Source organism: Saccopteryx leptura, chromosome 6 (genome assembly GCF_036850995.1).
Source record: "Saccopteryx leptura isolate mSacLep1 chromosome 6, mSacLep1_pri_phased_curated, whole genome shotgun sequence".
Lineage (NCBI taxonomy): Eukaryota > Metazoa > Chordata > Mammalia > Chiroptera > Emballonuridae > Saccopteryx > Saccopteryx leptura.
This window is the reverse complement of record NC_089508.1, coordinates 160,119,192-160,142,816: the sequence shown is the minus strand read 5'-3', so window position 1 is coordinate 160,142,816 and position 23,625 is coordinate 160,119,192. Positions and strand designations below refer to the sequence as shown.

Here is a 23,625-nt window from a genome sequence, read left to right as displayed (position 1 = left end):
TGCCTTAACCAGGCAAACCGGGGTGGGGAACTCAGCATTCCAGGTTGGCCCTTTATCCACTGCGCCACCACAGGTCAGGCCCATTTTAACCGTTTTTTTTTTTTTTTAAGATTTTATTTATTCATTATAGAGAGGGGAGAGAGAGAGAGAGAAGGGGGGAGGAGCAAGGAGCATCAACTCCCATATGTGCCTTGACCAGGCAAGCCCAGGGTTTTGAACCGGCAACCTCAGCATTTCCAGGTTGACTCTTTATCCACTGCGCCACCACAGGTCAGGCCATTTTAACCATTTTTAAGTGTGCAATTCAGTGACATTAAGTATATTCACATCGTTGTGCAACCATTATCACTTAACCAGAACTTTTTCATTATCCTAAACAGAAACTCTGTAGAGAATAATTCCTCATTCCTTCTTCCCTTCAGTCCCTGGTAATCTCTGTTCAACTTTCTGTCTGTAGTTTGTCTGTTCTGGGTACCTCATATTAAATAGAATCAAAATATTTGTCCTTTTGTGTCTTATTTTATTGAGCATGTTTTCAAGGTTCTTCCATGTTGTAGTGTGTATCAGAACTTGCTTCCTTTTTTTTTTTTTTTACAGAGAGTCAGAGAGAGGGATAGACGGGAACAGAGAGATGAGAAGCATCAATCATTAGTTTTTCCTTGCGCATTGCAACATCTTAATTGTTCATTGATTGCCTTCTCATAGGTGCCTTGAATGCGGGCCTTCAGCAGACCAAGTAACCCCTTGCTGGAGCCAGCGACCTTGGGCTCAAGCTAGTGAGCTTTTGCTCAAACCAGATGAGCCCTCGCTCAAGCTGGCAACCTCGGGGTCTTGAACCTGGGTCTTCTGCATCCCAGTCCAACGCTCTATCCACTGTGCCACCGCCTGGTCAGGCCAACTTGCTTCCTTTTTAAGGCTAAATAATATGTTTATTCATTCATCTGTTTATGGATGTTTGGATTGTTACCACTTTTGGCTTTTCTGAAACCAAAAGTAATGCTGCTCTGAACATGAGCGTGCAAGTATATTCTTGAGTCCCTACTTTTTTTTTTTTTTGTATTTTTGTATTTTTCTGAAGCTGGAAATGGGGAGGCAGTCAGACAGACTCCCGCATGCGCCCGACAGGGATCCACCTGGCACGCCCACCAGGGGGCGATGCTCTGCCCATCTGGGGCGTCACTCTGCTGCAACCAGAGCCATTCTAGCGCCTGAGGCAGAAGCCACAGAGCCATCCTCAGCGCCTGGGCCAACTTTACTCCAGTAGAGCCTTGGCTGCAGGAGGGGAAGAGAGAGAGAGAGAGAGAGAGAGAGAGAGGAAGGAGAGGGGGAGGGGTGGAGAAGCAGATGGGCGCTTCTCTTGTGTGCCCTGGCTGGGAATCGAACCCGGGACTCTTGCACGCCAGGCCGACGCTGTACCACTGAGCCAACCGGCCAGGGCCGAGTCCCTACTTTTGAGTCTCTCGGATACCTAGGAGTACAGCTGATCCTTGAACAACATGGGTTTGAATTGTGCAGGTCCACATAGTATATTTTTTTAAAGTTTTTTTTTTTAAGATTATTCATTGTTATTAGAGAGAGAGAAAGGAAAAAGAACAGGTGGAGGAGCAGGAAGAGGCACAACTCCCATAAGTGCCTAGACTGGGCAAGCCCAGGGTTTCAAACCGGTGACCTCAGCATTCCATCCAGATCAATGCTTCATCCACTGCGCACCACAGGTCAGGCAGGTCCACATATTTTTAGCTGCTCTAAATATTTTTCTCTGACTTACGGTTTTCTTTTTTTGTTGATTGATTTTAGAGAGTTAGGGGAAGAGAACAAGAAAGAGAAGCATTCATTTATTGCACTTAGTTGTGCTTCATTGGTTGCTTCTGGTAAGTGCCCTGACCAGGGATTGAACCCACAACCTTGGTGTTTCCAACATGCTCTAACTCAGTGGTCCCCAACCCCTGGGCCGCGGACTGGTACCGATCTGTGGACCATTTGGTACCAGTCCGCAGAGAAAGAATAAATAACTTAAATTATTTCTGTTTTATTTATATTTAAGTCTAAATGATGTTTTATTTTTAAAAAATTCCCTCTGTTACATCCGTCTAAGACTCACTCTTAACGCTTGTCTTGGTCACATGATACATTTATCCATCCCATCCTAGAGGCCGGTCTGTGAAAATATTTTCTGACATTAAAGCGGTCCATGGCCCAAAAAAGGTTGGGGACCACTGCTCTAACTGACTGAGCTAACTGGCCAGGGCAGCTTTCTCGTCTCTTCTCCTCTCTCTCTTTCTCTTTCTCTTTTTTCTTGCTATTTTCAGTGCCTGGGGCCTATGCTTAGATCAGTGGAGCTATCCGCAGCCCCCGGAACCAGTTGAGCTTCTGGCTGTGAGAGTGGAAGAGAGAGAAAAGGGAGAGAGGGAAGGAAAGAGAAGCAGATAGTCACTTATGTATGCCCTGAATGGGAATCGAACCTGGGATGTCTGTACACCCGGCTACCACTATCCACTGTACCATCTGGCCATGGCTTCAAATTAGGATCACAGAGCATTTTCCCTTGCCCCCCCCTATATTAAGCACCTCAGTATCAATGAGTGATTTTTGATTTTTTTTTACCTTTTTCAGTAGTATAGAACAGCAGCTTATTACAGAAAAGCATAAATAACTATTTTAAGAATAAGTAAACTACTTTTTCTATTTTTTTGGTCCTAAAATGGGCAGTAATAGTGTCATGACAGACATCTCTCTGAAAACAATTTTAAAATAAAGAGATAAGGCCCTGAATGGTGGTGCAGTAGATGGAGCATAGTCTTGGAGCACCGAGGTCGCCGGCTTGATCCCAGGGGTGCTGGCTGGATCCTGGGAGCGCCAGTTTGACCTGAGGTTGCCATTTGGAACCCTGGTCAGGGCACGTGTATATCCAATCAGTGGATATACAACTAAGTGGAATATGGGTTGATGCCTCTCTCACTCACTCTCACCCTCCCCCCCCCTCTTCCCACCTCTCTCTCTCTCAAAAAAAGATAAGTATTATACAATATATACACAAAAAATAAAATATACACTAGAAAAAATGCAGGGTGGGCAGAGATAGGTTTATAGTTCTTATGGAAAATAATACAATAAATAATAATACAAGAATAAACTGTTTTGCATACTCACAACTTTGCAAACCTACTTTGAATAAATCCTTTCCCATCCCAGATGAAGTTGGAGAACCAGTGCTCTGGGTTAGGCGTGTCAGAGTGAGGTGCTGGCATTTTGGATGGGCAGATAGATGATCTATTGTGTGTGGGTAGTAAAATGTATGTTTATTTTTAATTTTAAAATATTTGTGTGTAATGTGCATATATGCTAGTATATTGTTCACTACTCTACTTTAGAAGTATACATACATACAGTGTGTCCGTAAAGTCATGGTGCACTTTTGACTGGTCACAAGAAAGCAACAAAAGACGATAGAAATGTGAAATCTGCACCAAATAAAAGGAAAACCCTCCAGTTTCTGCAGGATGATATGGCAGCATGTGTGCATGCGCAGATGATGACATAACACCGTGTATACAGCAAAGCAGCCCAAGGCCATGCCAATCAAGATGTGGATGGTACAGAGGAAAGTTCAGTGTGTTCTGTGGCTCACTAAATTCGAATCCGTGACCAAAGTGCAATGTGAATGTCGGCGCGTTTATAACAAAGCGCCACCACATAGGAATAACATTACTCGGTGGGATAAGCAGTTGAAGGAAACCGGCAGTTTGGTGGAGAAACCCCGTTCTGGTAGGCCATCAGTCAGTGACGAGTCTGTAGAGGCTATATGGGATAGCTACCTAAGGAGCCCTAAAAAATCTGCGTGAGCTCACATCGAACTGCACTGAATAGGTATGAAACTGGGAGAGTTTTCCTTTTATTTGGTGCAGATTTCACATTTCTATCATCTTTTGTTGCTTTCCTGTGACCGGTCACAAGTGCACCATGACTTTACGGACACACTGTATATGAGGGCAGTGCCCATAAGTTTTTTTCTGATCAAGAAATTTGGAGTCCAGGGCTCTTGGCAGTAGAAAAAAATTCAGGAATTTTGTGCGGGAGAATTCAGGTTAGATTTTAGTATTGAGATTGGTGAGACAGATGAGGCGACGTAATCACGGGATTTTTATCTCCCTCTGGCTTGATTTCAGTAGCTTGAAATCATGGTTGGAAGTTATAAAATAATTGACTACGGCCATGAAACCCTTTCTGAGAGTTTGTCAGAATTAGGCAGGCTATTTACCAATAAATTTATCTCTAGGGGTCAACAATTTTTGCCTGATAACTTTGAATAAGAGAGGAATAATGAGCTGTCTCGAGGTTAAATGTTTTAAATGTAGTGAGTTGCAGTCTGAAAAATATGTGCTGTATCTAGTACCACAATTTGGAACGTGCAGTCCTACAAAATATGCTTGATTCTATTGTTTGTCATAATTTTGTGGAATCACCATGGAGTAGGCTTGTTCCCTCAAGTAGTGTGTTGAAGAAGTGTGCACAGATGAAAAAAATCCTCAGGCTTAGGGATAATTGTTGCAAGAAATCATTTATACTTTTTAAGGCAAAGAAATTCATAAATTTTTGAGTATTAGAGTCTTTAAAAACTTTCTACTAATGAATTCTTAGTTATACTTTGATAAATTATAAATCGGTATGAATCTAATAGATTTAAATGACTGTTTTCCCGATCCAGTAGCATCTCTGAACACTTGACAGATACCTTTATGTGCTGTTGAGATGTGTTCAGCCTATTTGCTTGGTGTGCTGCTAAGGATCTCAGACAAATTAATGCCTTGTCAGTTTCTCAGGCTAGGAAGGAACCACTGATTCATACTGGCAACTTTTGTAGTACCATCCTTGTTCAGTTAGAGTGAAAGAGGTGCCTTTTCCTTTACTTGGATGAATTGGTCAGATATCCCTAATGAAAAGCTGAATGTATGGAGCCAGGGGTGAATTTATTTTCCTTAAGCTTTGGTACACTGACTTAGACATGGTAGTAGTCTACAAACATAAGTCTCTATTTCCAGTTTACCATCTTTATTGAGACCCAGCTGCCTGTTGATTTTTCTCTTTTTATACTAGTGGATTTTTTGGTAGTGGAGATGTTAGCAATTTTGAGGTAGCTCTTTTAAACTTCACTATGTAAATTGCATCCTATTTTGTCAAAAGCATTTTGGATAAAGGCAGCTTTTCTTGTTTATTTCTGTTGTATTTGAAGGTAGAACCTTTTCACATTAAAATGGTAATTTTTCTTGGCAAATACTGCTCTTACCATAGGTTGCCTTATGTGTAAAATGCTAAAACTTTTATTAGTATATTGCAGATCTAATCTTCTTACTGTTACAGTGTTTTGTTAAATTGTTTGCTTTAAAAGTCTAAACTGATGTCTAAAATTTATGTCTTCAGTGTAATTTTATTCTGTTTTTCTTAGTTATGCTATACAAAAAATTGCATAGTAATTTCTGTATGTGCTAAATAGTACAGAAGGACCAAACAGGATTGGTTCTTTTTTTTTTTTTTTTTTTTTTTTTTGCAAATAAAAAGTTTAATTTCAGAAACTGAGTTCACCATTTATAAATAGGATTGGTTCTTGAAATATGGTTATAAGAATTGTGTTTTTACTTTTTTAATTTTCTTTTTAATTTTAGAAAGAGAGGAAGGGAGAGAGACAGAAACATTGAACTGTTCCTTACATGCCCTGACCAGGATTTGAACCTGCAACCTTTGTGTACTGGGACAACACTCGAAACAACTGAGCTATCTGGCTATGGCTATGGTTAAAAGAAATCTTTGCCTGACCAGGCAGTGGCACAGTGGATAGATCGTTGGCCTGGGAAGCTAAGGACCCAGGTTCAAAATCCTGAGGTCACTGGCTTAAGCGTGAGCACACCAGCTTGAGCACAGGGTCGCGACTTGAGCGTGGGATCATAGACATTATTCCATGGTCTCTGGCTTGAACAAGAGGTCATTGGCTTGGCTGGAGGGCCCCTCCCCCCATTAAAGCATACCATAGACATTATCCCGTGGTCTCTGGCTTGAGCCCAAGGTCACTGGCTTGAGCAAGAGGTCATTGGCTTGGGTGGAGGGCACCCTCCCCATCAGGGCACATATGAGAAAGCAATCAATGTATAACTAAGGTGTCACAACTATAAGTTGATGCTTCTCATTTCTCTCCCTTCCTATCCATCCCTGTCTGTCACTGTCTCTCTCTCCCTTGCTAAAAAAGAAAAAAATCTTAAATTTTTTGTTTGAGAGCTTGACCAGGCGGTGGCGCAATGGATAGAGCGTCAGACTGGGATATAGAGGACCCAGATTCGAGACCCTGTGGTCACCAGCTTGAGCGTGGGCTCATCTGGTTTGAGCAAAAGCTCACCAGCTTGAGCCCAAGGTCGCTGGCTCGAGCAAGGGGTTACTCGGTCTGCTGAAGGCCCGCGGTCAAGGCACATGATAAAGCAATCAATGAACAACTAAGGTGTTGCAACGCACAACGAAATACTAATGATTGATGCTTCTCATCTCTTTGTTCCTGTATGTCTGTCCCTGTCTATCCCTCTCTCTGACTCTCTCTCTGTCTCTGGAAAAAAAAAAATTTTTTTTTTGTTTGGGGATGGAAAAGTTTATATTTTTAAATGTCACGTTGTATAATAAAAATAGTTTGATATTAAATAGTTTATCAGGCCCTGGCTGGTTTGCTCAATGGATAGAGTACAGGCCCAGTGTGTGAAAGTCCCAGGTTCAATCCCCAGTCAGGACACACTTCAAAAGTGACCAACTGCTTCTCTTCCCCTCCCCCTCCTCCTTCTTTCTCTCTTCCCCTCTTATAGTCAGTGGCTGGGTTGGTCTCAGCATCGGCCCTAGACGGGGGTTGCTGGATGGATGGATCCTGGTCGGGGTGCATGCAAGTAGTCTATCTCTCCTCCTCTCACTTAAAAAAATAAAATAACTAGTTAATCTATTAAAATGGTGCGATGCTTTATTTGTGTGTTTTCTTTTTCTTTTTTTAGCTTTATTGAAGTATAATTTATATATAGTAGCATTCACCAATTAAAAATGTTCATTCAGTTCAATAAGCACAATAACCTCCACTACCACAATCATGACAGAGAACATTTCTATCACCTATACAGTTCTCAATGCTTTTTCTCATTAATGAGAAAATAATACAGTTTTCTCATTAATGAAATGGATATATTGAGAATATCTATCTATTTTCATAGGATTGTTGTAAGGATTAAATGAGTTAATACATTTAAAGTCCTTGAAATAGTCCTGGCGTATTGTCAGAGCTTAGTTAATTCTGTCTGCTCTTATTTATAGTATTGATGTAGGTGTTCTACCCTTTTTAAAAAGCCCCTTACTAATTTTATTAGGTATTTAAAACTTAGTTTCTTTGCTAATAAGAAAGGTGTGTTGTTGTCATTCATATGGGGTGGGGCAAAAGTAGGTTTACAGTTGTGAGTATATGAAACAGTTTATTTTTTTTAATGTATTTTTTTTTTATTTTTCCAAAGTTAGAAGCAGGGAGGCAGTCAAACAGACTCCTGCATGCGCCCGATCAGGATCCACCCAGCATGCCCACCAGGAGGTGATGCTCTGCCCATCTGGAGTGTTGCTCCGTTGTGGTCAGAGCCATTCTAGCGCCTGAGGCAGAGGCCATGGAGCCATCCTCAGCGCTCGGCCCAGCTGTGCTCCAATGGAGCCTTGGCTGCAGGAGGGGAAGAGACAAGCAGAGAGGAAGGAGAGGGGGAAGGGTGGAGAAGCAGATGGGCACTTCTCCTGTGTGCCCTGACCAGGAACAGAACCCGGGATTTCCACATGCGGGCCAGCGCTCTACCACTGAGCCAACCGGCCATGGTCAAGTTTATTCTTGTATTAATATTTATTAATTATTGTATTTGTCCTACCTACCCTGTATATATGTATAATGGAATTGAATGGAGTACAAAATACATTGAGCCTTAGCAGGATTCAGGTTGATAGCTGATATATGAAAGCTGATACATTCACTTTCTTGAATGTACTCATCAGCCCGCTTTCTCAATAAGGGGTATTGAATTTCATTACTTTTATCATTCTTGGTAATGTATGTGATGTAAAGATTTTTTTTTTTTTTTTTTTACAGAGACAGAGTCAGAGAGAGGGATAGATAGGGACAGACAGAGAGGAACGAAGAGAGAAACATCAATCATCAGTTTTTCGTTGCGACACCTTAGTTGTTCACTGATTGCTTTCTCATATGTGCCTTGACCTTGGGTCTGAGCTGGTGAGCTTTGCTCAATCCAGATGAGCCTGCGCTCAAGCTGGTGATCTCAGGGTCTCGAACCTGGGTCCTCCGCATCCCAGTCCAACGCTTTATCCACTGCGCCACCACCTGGTCAGGCAAGATTTTTTATTTATTGTTTGTACCACCATGCTAGGCAGCTGTCACTTATATTTGAAATTATTTTGCTGTTTTGATTTATAATAAAATCATGCTTTTGGAATACTGAATTATTTCGGAAGTCTACACATTGTGTTGTTGGTGTCAAGCCTTTTATTTAACTTCTTTTTTGCATTTTATTGCTCCTATCTGTTAAGATACTTTATCAGATTTCCTTGGGACATTTTTCTATGGTACCTGCTGCTATATAATTTTTTTCTTTTCTTTGAGAATTGGATATTGTAGTTTAGACATTCCGTTAGTTTTCTAGGGCTACCATGATGGATTACTATAAATATAACTCCAAAACAACAAGAAGTTTTTTTCTCACAGATGAAGAGGCCAGAAGTCTAAAGTCAAGGTGTGGGAAGGGCCATGCTCCTTCTGGGGGTTTTAGTGGAGTATACTTCCTTGCCCCTTTCAGCTTTCTGTGGCTCTTGATGTTTCTTGTCTTGTGACAGGATAACTCCATTTTCTTCCTCCATCTTCATATGGCCTTCTTACCCACTTTGGATGTCTTGTCATCTTATAAGAACACCAGTCATTAGCCTGACCAGGCAGTGGTGGATTGGATAAAGCATCAGCCTGGGACGCTGAGGACCCAGGTTAGCAACCCTGAGCTTGCCCGCTTGAGCACAGGCTTATCCGACTTGAGCAGGGGATCATAGACGTGACCCCATGGTCTCTGGCTTGAGCCCAAAGGTTGCAGACTGGCTCGGCTGGAGGGCGTCCCTCCCCTGCCGCAGGTCAGGACACATGTTAGAAAGCAGTCAATGAACAACTAAAGTGCCACAACTATGAGTCAATGCTTCTCATCTCTGTGTCTGTCTCCTTTCTCACAAATAAAAATTTTAAAAAAAGAACACCCTACATTGGATTTAGGACTCACCCTACATCTAGGATGATTTCATTTCTAGATACAGTACTTAACTAATTACATATGCAAAGATTCTATTACCAAATAAGGTTATATTCCTGAGGTTCCAGGCAGGCAAGAGATTTTGGGGGACACTGTTCAATTCACTACGGATATGAGGGGATGTTTATATAATTTAAGCACTGAAAAGGGTTGAGAAGCAGAGCTAAACAATGTCAAAAACTATTTTGCAATCTCCAGAAATGTTATTTGGGGCCACTCCAGTCTTAATACCCTCAGCAGTGTGCTCTGGATAGAGGTCTCAAGTGAGTAATTATTGGCTAGTAGGGCTTGGAGCATAGACCTGCCCTCATTAAGTACTTTTCAGCAAGCTAGGAATAAATGACCTCCTAAAATGTATATAAGGTTTGTGGCCCTGGATGATTATTGTAGTCTGTTAGAGCATCGTCCCAAAACATCAAGGTTGTGCGTTTGATCCCAGGTCAGGGCACATATAGGAAAAAAAAAGTGAAGTGGAACGCAGAATGAATGATTTTTTTCTATCATCTCCATTTCCCTCTCTCTCCCCTTCCCTCTTCCTCGCTTTCTTCTTTCTAAAATCAATCAATAAAAAAGAAAAGATTTTGTGGTCAATTTGAGTAATTAAATGTGAGAGTTTATGGTACTTTAAATTGTGAAAATTTACATAGTATAGTGATTAAGAGCAAGGACTAATAAGAGACTGAATTAGAACCCAGTTCAAACTCTCAGGTGAAATTCTTACTCTAACCCTTAATGGTTGGGATTACTGTGGGTAAATTGGTAAACCTCTATGCAATGTCTCATTAAAATAAGGGTTAGTGTAAATTGCATGAACTGCCTGGCACATCATAGCTGCTCATTAATATTAGCTGCTGTTATTTTCATCATCACTGTTGATGCTCTTCAGGAGAAAAACTCTATGCCTGAAATATCATATTTATGCCTTTGTTTTTCTTGTAGTAAGGATGAAATTGTACTGATGAATTTATGGATTCATACCCAGTGTTGCCTTAGGAAAGATGCATTTCAGGTTTTCTAGTTAGAATCTGGGAATAGTAGAGAACACAGAGTGAGATAACTGGTTCTTGGTTTCATTAGCAAGACACTAAATGAGTAGTCATTTTAGTTAATGTATGTAGAACTTGCCTCTGACAGACTCTTCCAATGAGTCTTCATTTATTGTACATTAAGCAAATCCCCCTTTTCTGTATACCATGATGGTATCAACATGAATTTTACTGTAAGTTCATCAAAACATTTTTTCCCTGAAGTTAACCTCTCTAAAGGTTTTTGAATATAGTTGACCCTCTGCATCTGTGGGTCCCTCTTGTATAGAATCAACCCAGGCATGGATGGAAAATAATTGGGGGGAAAAAGCTTGTTGCTGACATGTAGTATGTAATTAGGCCTATCTATGGTGGTTGGTCCTGAGTATGTACAGACTTTTTTTTCTAAACAATTGTTTATTGCCTAAACAATATAGTATAACAACTATATACATAGCATTTACATTATGTGAGGTATTATAAGTAATCCAGAGATGATTTAAAGTATAGGGAGGATGTGCATAGGTTATATGCAAATACTATAATACTTTATATAAGGGACTTGAGCCCCTTCAGATTTGATTTCTAAGGAAGGTCCAGTAATCTTTCCTGGCAGATACTGAGTGGGGGGATGATTGTAACTTGAAAGTTGTATTTCAGATGAATAGGCTATAATTCAGGCGTCCCCAAACTATGGCCCGCGGGCCGCATGTGGCCCCGAGGCCATTTATCCGGCCCCCCGCCGCACTCCCAGAAGGGGCACCTCTTTCATTGGTGGTCAGTGAGAGGAGCACTGTATGTGGCGGCCCTCCAACGGTCTGAGGTACAGTGAACTGGCCCCCTGTGTAAAAAGTTTGGGGACCTCTGGGCTATATGTTTAAGCAGGCATTTCATGATATTTGGGAATTATCTATTAAAGATTTGTTGTGGGAATGTGGTCTTCCTTCCCTTCAGTTTTTTTTTTTCCATGGCGTGGGGAGGGAAGTGGGTTGGGAGACGCATCAACTCATTATTCTACTTAGTTATTCCATTTAGTTGTGTACGCAGATTTCCTCACATATGTGCCTTAACTGGGGATCTAACTTGTGACCTAGGTGCGCCAGGCTGTCACTTTATCCACTGATCCACTCTGCCAGGACTTCCCCTTAGTTTTTAGAGATATATGTCAGAACTTCCCCTTAGTTTTTGTTTCTTCTAGAGATATATGTCACTAATAAAAATTTTTTTAAAACTGCACTGAATGATAATACTCCTACTTTTCTGTTTACCTGAACACTGAACCCCCTTAAGTGGAATGCTGCAATATAGTTTACTGAGCTTATTAAAAATTTTTTTAAATAGATTATGAGAATTCACAAATGATTAAACATATTGCCAAACAGATTTTTCCGTTTTTCTCCTCTCCAGCCTGTTTGCTGGTCTTTTAACATTATGCAAAGACGAGAATGGAAACTGACTCTCTGTATATTACATGCATGTATTATCTCAGTTAAACTTAATAGGTGTAGGTACTATTTTATATAAGAAAATCTATCTAGACTTAGCGACATATTTGTTCAGGGTCACATATACAGAATGGCAGAGTTGATATTTGAGTACTTTTGATTCTGTTAATTGCTTTCTTCTAACATGTGCTATTGCCTCTCCAAATCAGAAAGCTCAAACTAGTTCTTGCTATTTGTTGTATACAAAGAAAAGAATAAAGTACGTAACTGAAGTTCCAACCTTAAAAATAATTCTTCCATTCTTTGATCAGAAAATATTTTCAATTCCCTGGCTGTTTGGCTCAGTGGCTAGAGCATTGGCCTGGGAACTGGACATCCTGGGTTCGATTCCTGGTCAGGGCACACAAGAGAAGTGACCATCTCCATCTCTCCTCTCTCCATTTTCTCCCTCTTCACCTCCCGCAGCCAGTGGCTCCATTTGGTCTAGTATAGGACCTGGTCCTGAGGATAGCTTGGTTGGTCAGAGCATCAGCCTCAGTGCTAAAAATAGCTTGGTTGAGTCATACATTGGCCCCAGACAGGAGCTGCTAGGTGGATCCAGTCGAGGCACATGCGAGAGTCTGTCTCACTATCTTTCCTCCTCCCACTTAAAAAAAAAGAAAGAAAAAATGTTTTCATGTCTTGTTTTGAGTATACAAGGTTGGAATGGAACTGGGTGGGGTATGTATATATTCAAATGATGGGTACATTGAGGAAAATGGATTGTTTGAATTTTATAATCCCTGTAGATGTGTACTGTCAAAGATTCCCCTGTGTGGTTCCTTTATTTTTAACAGAAAAAGTCTTACCCTGGTTAGCCATCATAGTTTTAAACTTTGTGCAAGATTTTGCCTCTAAATGGGTCACAGACAGTTTTTTTAGGCAGAAGAATGCCTTTCAGTATTAGCACTTCCCTAAATGAACCTCACTGCTTATTCTCTAGTCTCTTCTCACAGTTAAAGATGTTGTGGTAAATTAAAATTTTTTTAAGAATTGTTTTTTTTCTTCTAGATTAACTGCTGAAGTACTGATCGAGTTCTGCGTTTCTTCAATGAGGAACTACAGGCTGATCTTCTGCCATAATCTCAAACAGCCATAAATGACAAAAGAATGCTTGCTCAGTGAGGGTAGCTGGTGCAGAATTCGTTTTTTAAACTTAGGTGTTTAAGTACTCAAAGGTAAGTTTTCAAAATGGTAATTATCCCATGCTGTGTAAATTTACTGGGATTTTGGAGTTTACCTCCTATTATTGCTATTTGATTATTAATTTGAGGTTTTATAGTAATTAGCTTGCACCAGATGTGTTGAAGAGTGGATCTTGCTTGTGTAAAACTAGTTAAATTTATGGCATTTTGCTGTCCTTAAGTTAATGTCTACTGTTCTTGTAAGCTGGATGGATTTGTTTTCCATTCAACCTTGTGACATTTTCTTGATTCAGTGGGTACATCTATTCTATATATGGATGTTATTTTTGTAAAAATTTCAGAGTACTGAGCACATTGTTTTGTTGTTATCTTTCTCTTATACTTTAAAAGGAGTTGTTTCTCTGAGGTGATCAAAAAGCCCAGTTTGTGTCCTTTTGTTTATTATCAACTTGTTTTTGTTAATTGATTTTAGAGAGTAAAGGAAGGAAAGAGAGAGAGAGAGAGAAACCTTAATCTGTTTCCATATGTGCCCAAACCTGGGATTGAATCTGAATTGTAGACAGGTCTTTAAAGTTCCTTTGTACATTGGGACAATACTCCAGTCAACTGAGCTATCTGGCCAGGACCCTTATCAACTTCTGAAAAAAACTTTTCTTTTAAAAAATAACTACTTTTCTACCCAAAGTAATATGTTTGTTTTAGAAAATGAATTTTTCTTGGTATTGTTTTTTAATTGTTTTCTCTTACTGTTTCTTTATTGATCATACTTCCTACACATTAAGACAAATAACTTAGTTCTTCTAAACTAGACTGGTTGTGCAGATTTTTGTTTTGAATACCTATAAAACAGGATTCCTGATAAAAGAACATTCTCCTTGAAAATTGATGTCTAGAACTGAAAAATTTCCTTTGTTTATAAAGACATTATATGGCTGCTCTGTCATGTAGAAATAAAAACTGGTTTTCTTGTTATTAGCCCATTTTTTATAAAAAGTGATTTTTATTTAGCTTATCTCTGTAAAAGTGATTCTCCTATTTGGGTGCTTATAAATGGAGATATTAGATGAACTTCATAAAACAGAGTCTAGAAATGGTTGGGTTTGGCTTTTTACCTTTGTTATTAATAAGCTTGGTCAGTAAAGATCTTGGAGCCAGAGTTGTCCCTTAATTTGTCTTTGGGACATGAATGTCCTTTGCTAAATTTAATGATGGATTTTGCCATTGTTTGATAAATATGCAAGTACTTAATGGAGTATTCAGAACTAACCCTACATAGTAGAGAAAATGCTTAGATGATTGTATTGAGCTTTATTTGTAGAACACACCATGGGCCTGATAACTATTTAATAGACGAGAACACACTGAGGTGCAAAAGCCTTTTTCTTTAATGTATTTAGTCATATTGCCACCTGTTAATCATTATAGTCTTTTTTTTTTTTTTGTTTTTCATTTGGCAGAAAAGACAGCTTTGATTTCTGGCTGCAAAAAAGATATGAGGAAGAGCTCCTCCCCTTCCTTGAGTAACTGCAACTCCGTTCTTGCTAACAAAATATTTGGAATTCCACTTGATGAGCTGCAGCAGGGAGGACATCCAGACAATGAGGTTCCGTTCATAGTCCGCCACGTTGTGGACTATATTGAGGAACATGGTATACATTTCCTTACTTTGAGGGCTAGCCTTTGTTTTAATAAACACAGCTTTTCCTTTTTGACCTTGGATTTTTTTTTTTTTAAGCATGGAAAGTCCAAAATACAGCGAGAAGAAACAATAGAAATTCTTTTTTATGTTTTAGTGTGTTTTATACTCAGAAATGCACAGTGTAGACCATTTTTTAGTGGGGGTTAGTAGGAATATTTTTAATAGATAATAGGGGGTGGGACAAAATATAATATCCCTCAGGATACTAGTATGTTTCTAGATGTATAATTTGAAGGTGATTAGCCCAGTGAGGGGAGCCAAGAATGGCTTTCCAAAAGTATGAATATTTTAAGTTGATTGGAGAATGATTATGTAACTAAGTAATTAAAGTTGAAGCTTATTTAACTTTGCCTTGAACTAATGTAGGAGGTCTGGAGCAACAAGGGCTTTTTCAAGTCAATGGAAATGCTGAGACAGTGGAGTGGCTTCGGCAGAGATACGACAGTGGAGAAGAAGTGGATTTGGTTAAGGAAGCAGATGTTCCCTCAGCTATCAGTCTTCTTAGGTTTTTCCTTCAAGAACTTCCGGAACCTGTTATCCCTGGCAGTTTGCATATTCACTTGATGCAGCTTTCTCAAGGTAATAAAATTTGATTTTTATCAGTCATTTAACATTTCAGAGTCCTTACCTTTTAGAAATCTTAACATGTAAATAGTAATTAAAATAGTTTTGAGATTAATTTTTTTTTTCTTTTTTCAAGTGAGAGGAGGGGAGATAGACTGACTCCCACATGTGTCCCAACCAGGATCCACTGTGCAACCTCCCTCTGGGGCTGATGCTCTGCCCATCTGGGGCCATACTTGCAACTGAGTTATTTTTAGCATCTAAGGTGGAGGCTCCATGGAGCTGTCAGTTGAACCATGGCTGTTAGAGGGGTCAGAGAGAGAGAGAGAGAGAGAGAGAGAGAGAGGAGGGGAAGGGTGAGGGGTGGAAAAGCAGATGATCGCTTCTCCTGTGTGCCATGACTGGGAATTGAACCCAGGACTTCCACACGCTAGGCTGATGCTCTGCCACTGAGCCAACTGGCCAGGGCCAGAAATTAATTTCTTATGTTCCCATTTGGGCAGTAGGCTCTTTGGGACTCTATGGTCTAGTTAAGGAATGACAACTTATTAGATTGCTATAGTACCATTTACTTTTTCTTTTCTTTTTTTTTTTTGGCAAGAGAGACAGGGAGTGAAAGAGATGAGAAGTATCAACTCTTAGTTGCTGCACTTTAGTTGTTCATTGATTGCTTTCTCATACATGCCTTGATGGGAGTGGGGTGGGAGGGGGTGGGCTCCAGCCAAGTTAGTGACCTCTTCCTCAAGCCAGTGACCATGGGGTCATGTCCATGATCCCATATTCAAGCTTGTGACCTTGGGGTTTTATACCTGGGTCCTTAGCATCCCAGGTCGACCCTTTATCCACTGTGCCACTGTGTGGTCGGGCAGAAATGTTACCTGCTTTTATTTTTATTTTATTTATTTATTTATTTATTTATTTATTTTTCCTGAAGCTGGAAATGGGGAGGCAGTTAGACTCCTGCATGCGCCTGACTGGGATCCACCCGGCGTGCCCACCAGGGGGCGATGCTCTGCCCATCTGGGGCATCGCTCTGTTGCAACCAGAGCCATTCTAGTGCCTGAGGCAGAGGCCACAGAGCCATCCTCAGCACCCGGGCCAACTTTGCTTCAGTGGAGCCTTGGCTGCGGGAGGGGAAGAGAGAGACAGAGAGGAAGGAGAGGGGGAAGGGTGGAGAAGCAGATGGGCGCTTCCTGTGTGCCCTGGCCGGGAATCGAACCTGGGACTCCTGCACACCAGGTTGACGCTCTACCACTGAGCCAGGGCTGTTACCTGTTTTTAAAGTGTAACTTGATTTTTTTCCCCAACAAATGATTATTTTTTGTTCTGTTTTGAATTTCTGAATTCATTTCTTCATTTTCTTATAAGGGTTTTTTCAAATGTTTATATTAAGTAACCTAGTGAGCATTTTGTACTCATTAAATATGTAATGCCCTGTTTATGACTCTAGAGCCATTCTTTTTATTTTATACTGGTAGAATTTCATGTTCTCTGTTTTAGCCGAATTGTAGACAGGTCTTTAAAGTTCCAAGAATCAGATAATCTTTCAGTTTTGATGAAAATTTATAAAAGAATAATTGGAATGAGACTTGATGGTAATAAAGTCATTGACTCACTGAGATTATCAGAAGCTGTTTTGTCACTAGGATTGTCATTGCTGTCAAAAGTATGACAGCATCATATACTGTGCTATCTACCATTCATGGAATTATAATATGCATCTAATTTTGAGGGAATTTAAGGTATGCAAAAATGCTTGTGCCCCGTAAGTCCTTCAGTGTTACAATATGAGGAATCTGTCATTTCCTTGCATTTCCTACTTAAGTAACCATTAGCACTTGTGTGTGTGAGTCCCCATGCAGCCACATATGCCCATTTCTTTAGTGACTATGCAGATGGGTGTGGCAGTACATGAGGTGATACTGACATTTCTCTTGTAATATAACCTATTTTATTTTGTTTTAATCCAGGGGTAGTCAACCTTTTTATACCTACCGTCCACTTTTGTATCTCTGTTAGTAGTAAAATTTTCTAACCGCCCACCAGTTCCACAGTAATGATGATTTATAAAGAGGGAAGTAACTTTACTTTATAAAATTTATAAAGCCGAGTTACAGTAAGTTAAAGCATATAATAATAATTACTTACCAAGTACTTTATGTCGGATTTTCACTGTTTGGCAGAATAAATCTTTATAAAACAACTTACTATAGTTAAATCTATCTTTCATGAAAGCTGGAATGCCCACTAGTGGGTGGTAAGGACCAGGATGACTCCCACTGCTTTAATCAGTATTTTGTGAAGGTATCTAGGTCTCTGGACTAAGTAAGATTCCTCTCTCCATTTATTGTAATGGTTTTGTTTGTTTGTTTGCCCTATGTGTGCCACTTGCCACAGAAGCCCCCCCCCCCCGTTTTGTAGATAAATATTATGTTAATATTTTAACTGACATTGACAAAATACATGACAAGAGTTATTGCTTTTAAGATCATGGGGGGAGCATTGTTTCAGTTGCATTTGAGTTAGTGTTTTTAAAATGTGGTTTTCATTTTCTGTGGTAGCAGGACACTGCAATGTGACGGTTTTTTGCATGATTAGTTCTTTTATTTAAACCAGAATTAAACAACCTTGGAACTGTTGATATTTTTGGCTGGATGATTCTTTATTACAGGGGTCCTGTGAATTGTGGGATGCTTAGCAGGATCCCTAGCCTCTACCCACTAAGATAACACTAGCACCTTTTCTTCCAGGTTATGATGACTATTCCATTGATTATTAGATGTTGTCAGCCACTGGTTTAGACCATGATGGTTTGTCCAACTACTTATCCATTATTATTTTAAAAAATGTATTGATTTTAGAGAGAGAGAAAGGAGAAGGGGGAGAGAGAGAGGTGAAGGGGGGAGAGAGAGAGAAAAACATTGATTTGTTTGTTATTCCACTTACTTGTGTGTTCATTGGTTGCTTCTTATATGTGCCCTGACTGGGAATTGAACCTGCAGCCTTGGCGTGTCGGGATGGTGCTCTAACCAGCTTAGTTACCCAGCTAGGGATATATTATGTTTTGGTAGAAAACATAGTTCCCAGTTTTGTGAATAATGCTTGAAAGAATTGCTAGTCAGGAGAAACTTCTTTTACACACACACACACACACACACACACACACACACACACGTCTACCGGAAGGTTCTGTCCGTTTCTATCACAACAAGTTTCTACACATAAGCACGTTTATTTGGCGCATGTGTGCCTCTCTATTTTATCACTTAATGTATACATACTGACATAGCAAATTAACTAAAACAAAGTTGATTCATGTTAGTCTTTTTTTTTTTTTTTTTTTTTTTTTTTTTTTTTTTTTAAATTTTTTTTTTTTTAATTTATTTATTCATTTTTAGAGAGGACAGAGAGAGGGAGAGAGAGAGACAGAGAGAGAGAGAAGGGGGGGAGGAGCTGGAAGCATCAACTCCCATATGTGCCTTGACCAGGCAAGCCCAGGGTTTCGAACCGGCGACCTCAGCATTTCCAGGTCGACCTTTTATCCACTGCGCCACCACAGGTCAGGCAATTCATGTTAGTCTTATGTGTGAAGCGATAGTGTACCCATGACTACTGATAAAGTTTATTTACGCCACTGTAATTTTTATGAATTTCAACAAGGAAGAAGTGCTACAGAAGTATGTAGAATTTTATTGAAAGTTTGGTGAAGGAATAATACCGACTATCACTTGTTTTTATCCTTACAAAATTTTTTGAAGGGCAAAAAATTCAAAAATGAAGAAGATATCAAATAAGCACTGGTTTAGTTTTTCGCATCAAAAGATAAAACATTTTTCAAAAATGGAATATACAAATTGCCCTCACACTGGCAAGAAAGCAATAATAATGGCAATTATATTATTTAATAAAGTTTATTGACGGTAAGAAAAATTTGTATTTTGTTTTATTCCAAAAATGGACAGAACTTTCCAGTAGACTTATATATATTTTTCCAGGATATAATTTAACTAGGAAGTAGGCTGAAAAGAAAAGAAATTCAAGCAGGTGTGTAATTTATGTGTGTGTGTGTGTGTGTGTGTGTGTGTGTGTGTGTGTGTGTATATATTTTGAAATCCTTCTCTGCTCTATTTGAAGACTTTAGAAGCAGCCTGACAGGATAAATTGTTTTGTGTAGTAGAAATATGCACAGACATAAGTAGAGCAACATGGACTGTGTATTTCAAGTAAAAATAGTATTGTAATCTTCTACTCCATTAATAAAATGTTTTAGTAGTCCAGCATGTTTTTTCAGTGATTGTATACTTACTTAGCTTATTCAACTTACATTTATTGAACACTTGCTCTGTGCTAGGTAATGTTATTGATTCTGGGAATGCAGCAGTAAACAAAACTGGGTAAAAATATCTGCCATTATACAGAACTAAAATTCTGAAGGGCATAAGGAGAGAGAGAGGAAAAATAGATGATAAACCACTAAATATATGGGTATGTTAGATGATAAGTGCTACAAAACTAGAGGATGTTATGTAGTTTGTCAGAGTTGCTGTATTCATCATATTGATAATGTTATTTGTTTGTATATATTTTTTTGAATTGATATACCTGCTTTTCTAAACAATACTTTTCTGCTAAATGCTTAGGTTAAAATTTTCCACTAATTATAAGGCATGGTGGTTTAAAAATCATTAATCTAGGGGTTGTATCATCCAATTTTAAAACCAAAGTACCTGGTGTATTTGAATGGGGACAGTGGAAATATTACAAAATATAGAAGAATCGTTTATTGGTTTTAAGTTTTAAGTAAAACTCATGTGATTATAGCCTTTCATCATAAACTTCTTACATGTGTGTTATTTTGCACAGATGGCCAATATGATTATAACCTAAGAATTTTTTTAACCAAGAATTTTAAAATTAACTTTAAGAATCTGTAGAAAAATAGAAAGTAAAATAAAAAGAATTGGATTTATTTTCACTATTGGCTTCTAACTGGAGCCCTCATCAATCAGTGGATTTGGTATAGGCCTAGTTTCTGGAGATGAAAACTCATTGACGAGGTAAACACAGGGCCTAGCTTCTGCTAGTTGAAAAATTCACTTGCATAACAGAAACCAACACCAGTTTAGAGGAGAAAAACATATGAGAAATGTAATTTCTTTTTATTTAGTTCTTTTGATATTGCTGAAGTTAATTGTTCATTTCAGGTTGTCAAGGGAGAAGGTTGGGTGAAGAAAAGTTGCTCTCACCCTGTTCCTTCCTTGTTTTCCCATTCATTCAGGAGGAAAGATATCTATCACTGATATTCTTAGCAGATTAAATTGCTTCTCTTCTTGCTCACTAGTAATTGGTGTTCACTGGTATTGATTAATCAGTGTGTTTTGAGTTGTTATAGTGACACTAATTTAAAGATACAGGAACAGTCATGCAAGAGACAAGATGATGAGAATTTAATAAAATAAAGAATTGGGGCCATTGAGTAATGGCTAAGGAAAACATCCTTCAGCAATTGAGGGTTTGAGTTCCTTCTCTCCCCTTCTTCTCTTCCATTTAGTACAGTGGTTCTCAAACTTTTTTTTATTTTTATTTTTAAAATGTTCTCTGTTGCCTTTTTTTTTAGTCTTTATTTTTTCAAAAATTTTTATTGAATCCAGCGAGAGGAAGGGGGGTAAGGGGGAGACAGAAGCATCGATCTGTTTCTGTATGTGTCCCAGCCAAGGACTGAACCAGCCACTTCTGCATTGCAAGACAATGCTCCAGCCAAGCGAGCCATCCAGCCAGGACCTCAAACTTTTTGAAGTCGGGGCGCATTTAAAATCCCACAAGTAATTGTAGGCTCACTATTGTCAAATTTCTGAGAAATATGTTATAATAATAAAGTCACATATTAAAGAAAAAATATATAAAGTCCAAGTGTGCTTTTATGGTAATTAAATGAAATAAATTGACAAAAGTAAATTTATTCTGACATTAAAAACATTTTTGCGTTACATTTTTTAAGTTATACTTAATAGAATTCATAAAAAAGGGATTAAAAAATAAAACAACAAAAAAGTTATCTGTTTATATATAGAGATACATTCTTAGTAAGATTTAGTAAATTCGGCAGGTCCTGGTGCGAATGTGTTCAGTTTTTTCATTGTTGTGTTTATGAGAAACATGAGCTTGATGTGTCCTAGCGATTTCCTCAGTGTTTGGGTATATATTTGAAAGGCAAACTCTCATTTCCTTGTCAATACATTGAAGAATTCTTCTCTTTTTACTCTTAATTGTGTTGAGTGCAGAAAACCCCCACCATACATATCAGCTTAACTTGACACCAAACAAAGCTAGAAGAGACTTGCCTCCAGTTTTTCCTGGGAATATAGGGGATAGTGTAAACAATCCAGCACCACAGTTTAACAACCTTTTGCAACCTAATCAGGCAAGTGAGGTGGGGGGTTGGGCAGACTGTCAGTTTACAGCAGGGGTCTCAAACTCGCGGCCCGCCGAACAATTTTGTGCGGCCCTCAGACTAATCCACGAAGTTCAAAATATTTTGGATAAAATTAAGTAAGCTTAGGGGCCTACTTGTATTTTTCATTTCTCTAGCATCCTAGCTAGATATTAGCTTAGTTAACAGCAGTTGTGATGCGAACTACAGTTTCTGGTCGTTTTGTGACACTGAGTAAACTGCATGTACGATTGTGCTTGTTGTACTGATTTTTTTTTGTTTTCAACTGCAGTGAGAAAAGTGTTGCGTAACAGTTGCCTTTTGTAGACCTAGTGCGGCCCGCATGCTGAGTTGAGTTTGAGACCCCTGGTTTACAGCCAATTCCCCACACCTCTGTCTCCCAAAAATCTAAACTCCAAAAATCCTGTTGGTTTTTTGGTTCCCAACAGGCAGGTATTTCTCTGGAATACCATAGGGCGCACCTGGAAATCTTCTAGAGTGCACACTTTGAGAACCACTGACTTAGTGAAATGCAAAGCCCTAAGGGTGTTGGCCTTTAGTAGAGGAAGTGAGGAGGTTTTGAACTGTTACAGTAAAAAGGTGATGTGGGTGGAGTAATGTGAACCTGGCAAAATATCTGAGCTTTGCTTTTACGTCATTAAAAAAAACCTGTCATTATGTTTTACAGATTATAATAATGAAGATGAATTTGGAAGAAAGTTGAGGTTCCTCTTACAACAGCTTCCACCTGTTAATTACAGTTTGTTAAAGTTTCTGTGTAGATTTTTAGCCAATGTAGCATCACATCATGAAGAAATTTGGTCTGCAAACTCTTTGGCTGCTGTTTTTGGTCCAGATGTCTTCCAGTAAGTTGTTCATAAATTTTTGTTTAATTAAAAAAACTGAATTTGTGAAATAGAATCATCATTTTGTCTCCCAAGGATTGGAGGTTGTTTGATGAACCATTATTTTTTTATAGTAGGCCTGGTTAATTCTCTTAGCATTTTTGTACAGGGTACAAATTAGGTAGGCTTTACAGATGGGAAAACTGAGGCAGAGAATGATGCGAATTGCTCAGGTTCATAAAGTGACTCATTGTCTTCTAACTTTATGTGTGATTTAAGAATTCTCAATTCTGTTTGGACTTTTATTCTTAGCATTTACACAGATGTGGAAGATCTGAAAGAACAAGAAATAGTGAGCAGGATAATGGCTGGACTTCTGGAAAATTACTATGATTATTTTGAAAATGAAGAGGAAGATTTTTCATCTAATGATTTGAGTTCAATTACTGAACAGGTGAGAATATTTTAAATATTCTACTTGGAGGGAGAAATTTTTTAAAAAAAGAATATGCTCTTAATGGGTTGGAACAAACTTTGGTGGAATTTTTCAATACTAAATTGGAAGAAATTCTTTTGGTTATTATATGAAATCATCTACATCCATGTAGTACTGTATATGAATGTGATATTTTTTCTGAACAACTTCTTGTCCTCAATTTGGGAAATATGGGAAAGGCATTGAAACCAGAGTATATGGTAGAGGTTTTTGGGGTTTCTTTGTGTTTTTTCTTCTGTTAAATGTTTATTTTGTAAGAATAGTAGTTTTTTTTTGTCTTTGCAAAGAAACTGCTAGCATAGAGAAATGCAGATAAAGGGTGAGAAGTAGAAGGTAGAGGGAAACATTCAATAGTGTTCACACAAGTTTATCAAACAAAATGTTTTTCTCGATTAAAGTAACTTAATATAGCAGTGCAGTCATTATTGGGAATCATTTAGGAGAGTAAGTTTAGGTTGCAGGTAATTTTTTAACTCTTGTGACTTGAATATTAAAATCTGTTTCTTGGAATTTGTTATATTTTGTTGTTACTGCTATGCCTTGATTGAGATTTCTTAGTTACTGTCTCCTTTATGAAATGAGAATAT

The 23,625-nt window shown here is 38.7% G+C and overlaps 1 protein-coding gene across 7 annotated transcripts in view; it reads left to right on the top strand.

Annotated features, from left to right (window-relative positions):
- The window catches only part of FAM13B (family with sequence similarity 13 member B), a 97,938-nt gene that overhangs the window by 1,875 nt on the left and 72,438 nt on the right, over positions 1-23,625 (top strand). For 6 of the 7 annotated variants that reach the window (XM_066344545.1, XM_066344543.1, XM_066344544.1 and 3 more), the window contains exons 2-6: positions 12,871-13,037; positions 14,462-14,653; positions 15,070-15,282; positions 22,386-22,563; positions 22,855-22,996. In XM_066344545.1, coding sequence (XP_066200642.1) covers positions 14,497-14,653; positions 15,070-15,282; positions 22,386-22,563; positions 22,855-22,996 — 690 coding nt within the window. In that variant the 5' untranslated portion in view covers positions 12,871-13,037; positions 14,462-14,496. The remainder of the gene's footprint in view (positions 1-12,870; positions 13,038-14,461; positions 14,654-15,069; positions 15,283-22,385; positions 22,564-22,854; positions 22,997-23,625) is intronic. The other variant, XM_066344546.1, reaches the window with a different exon arrangement.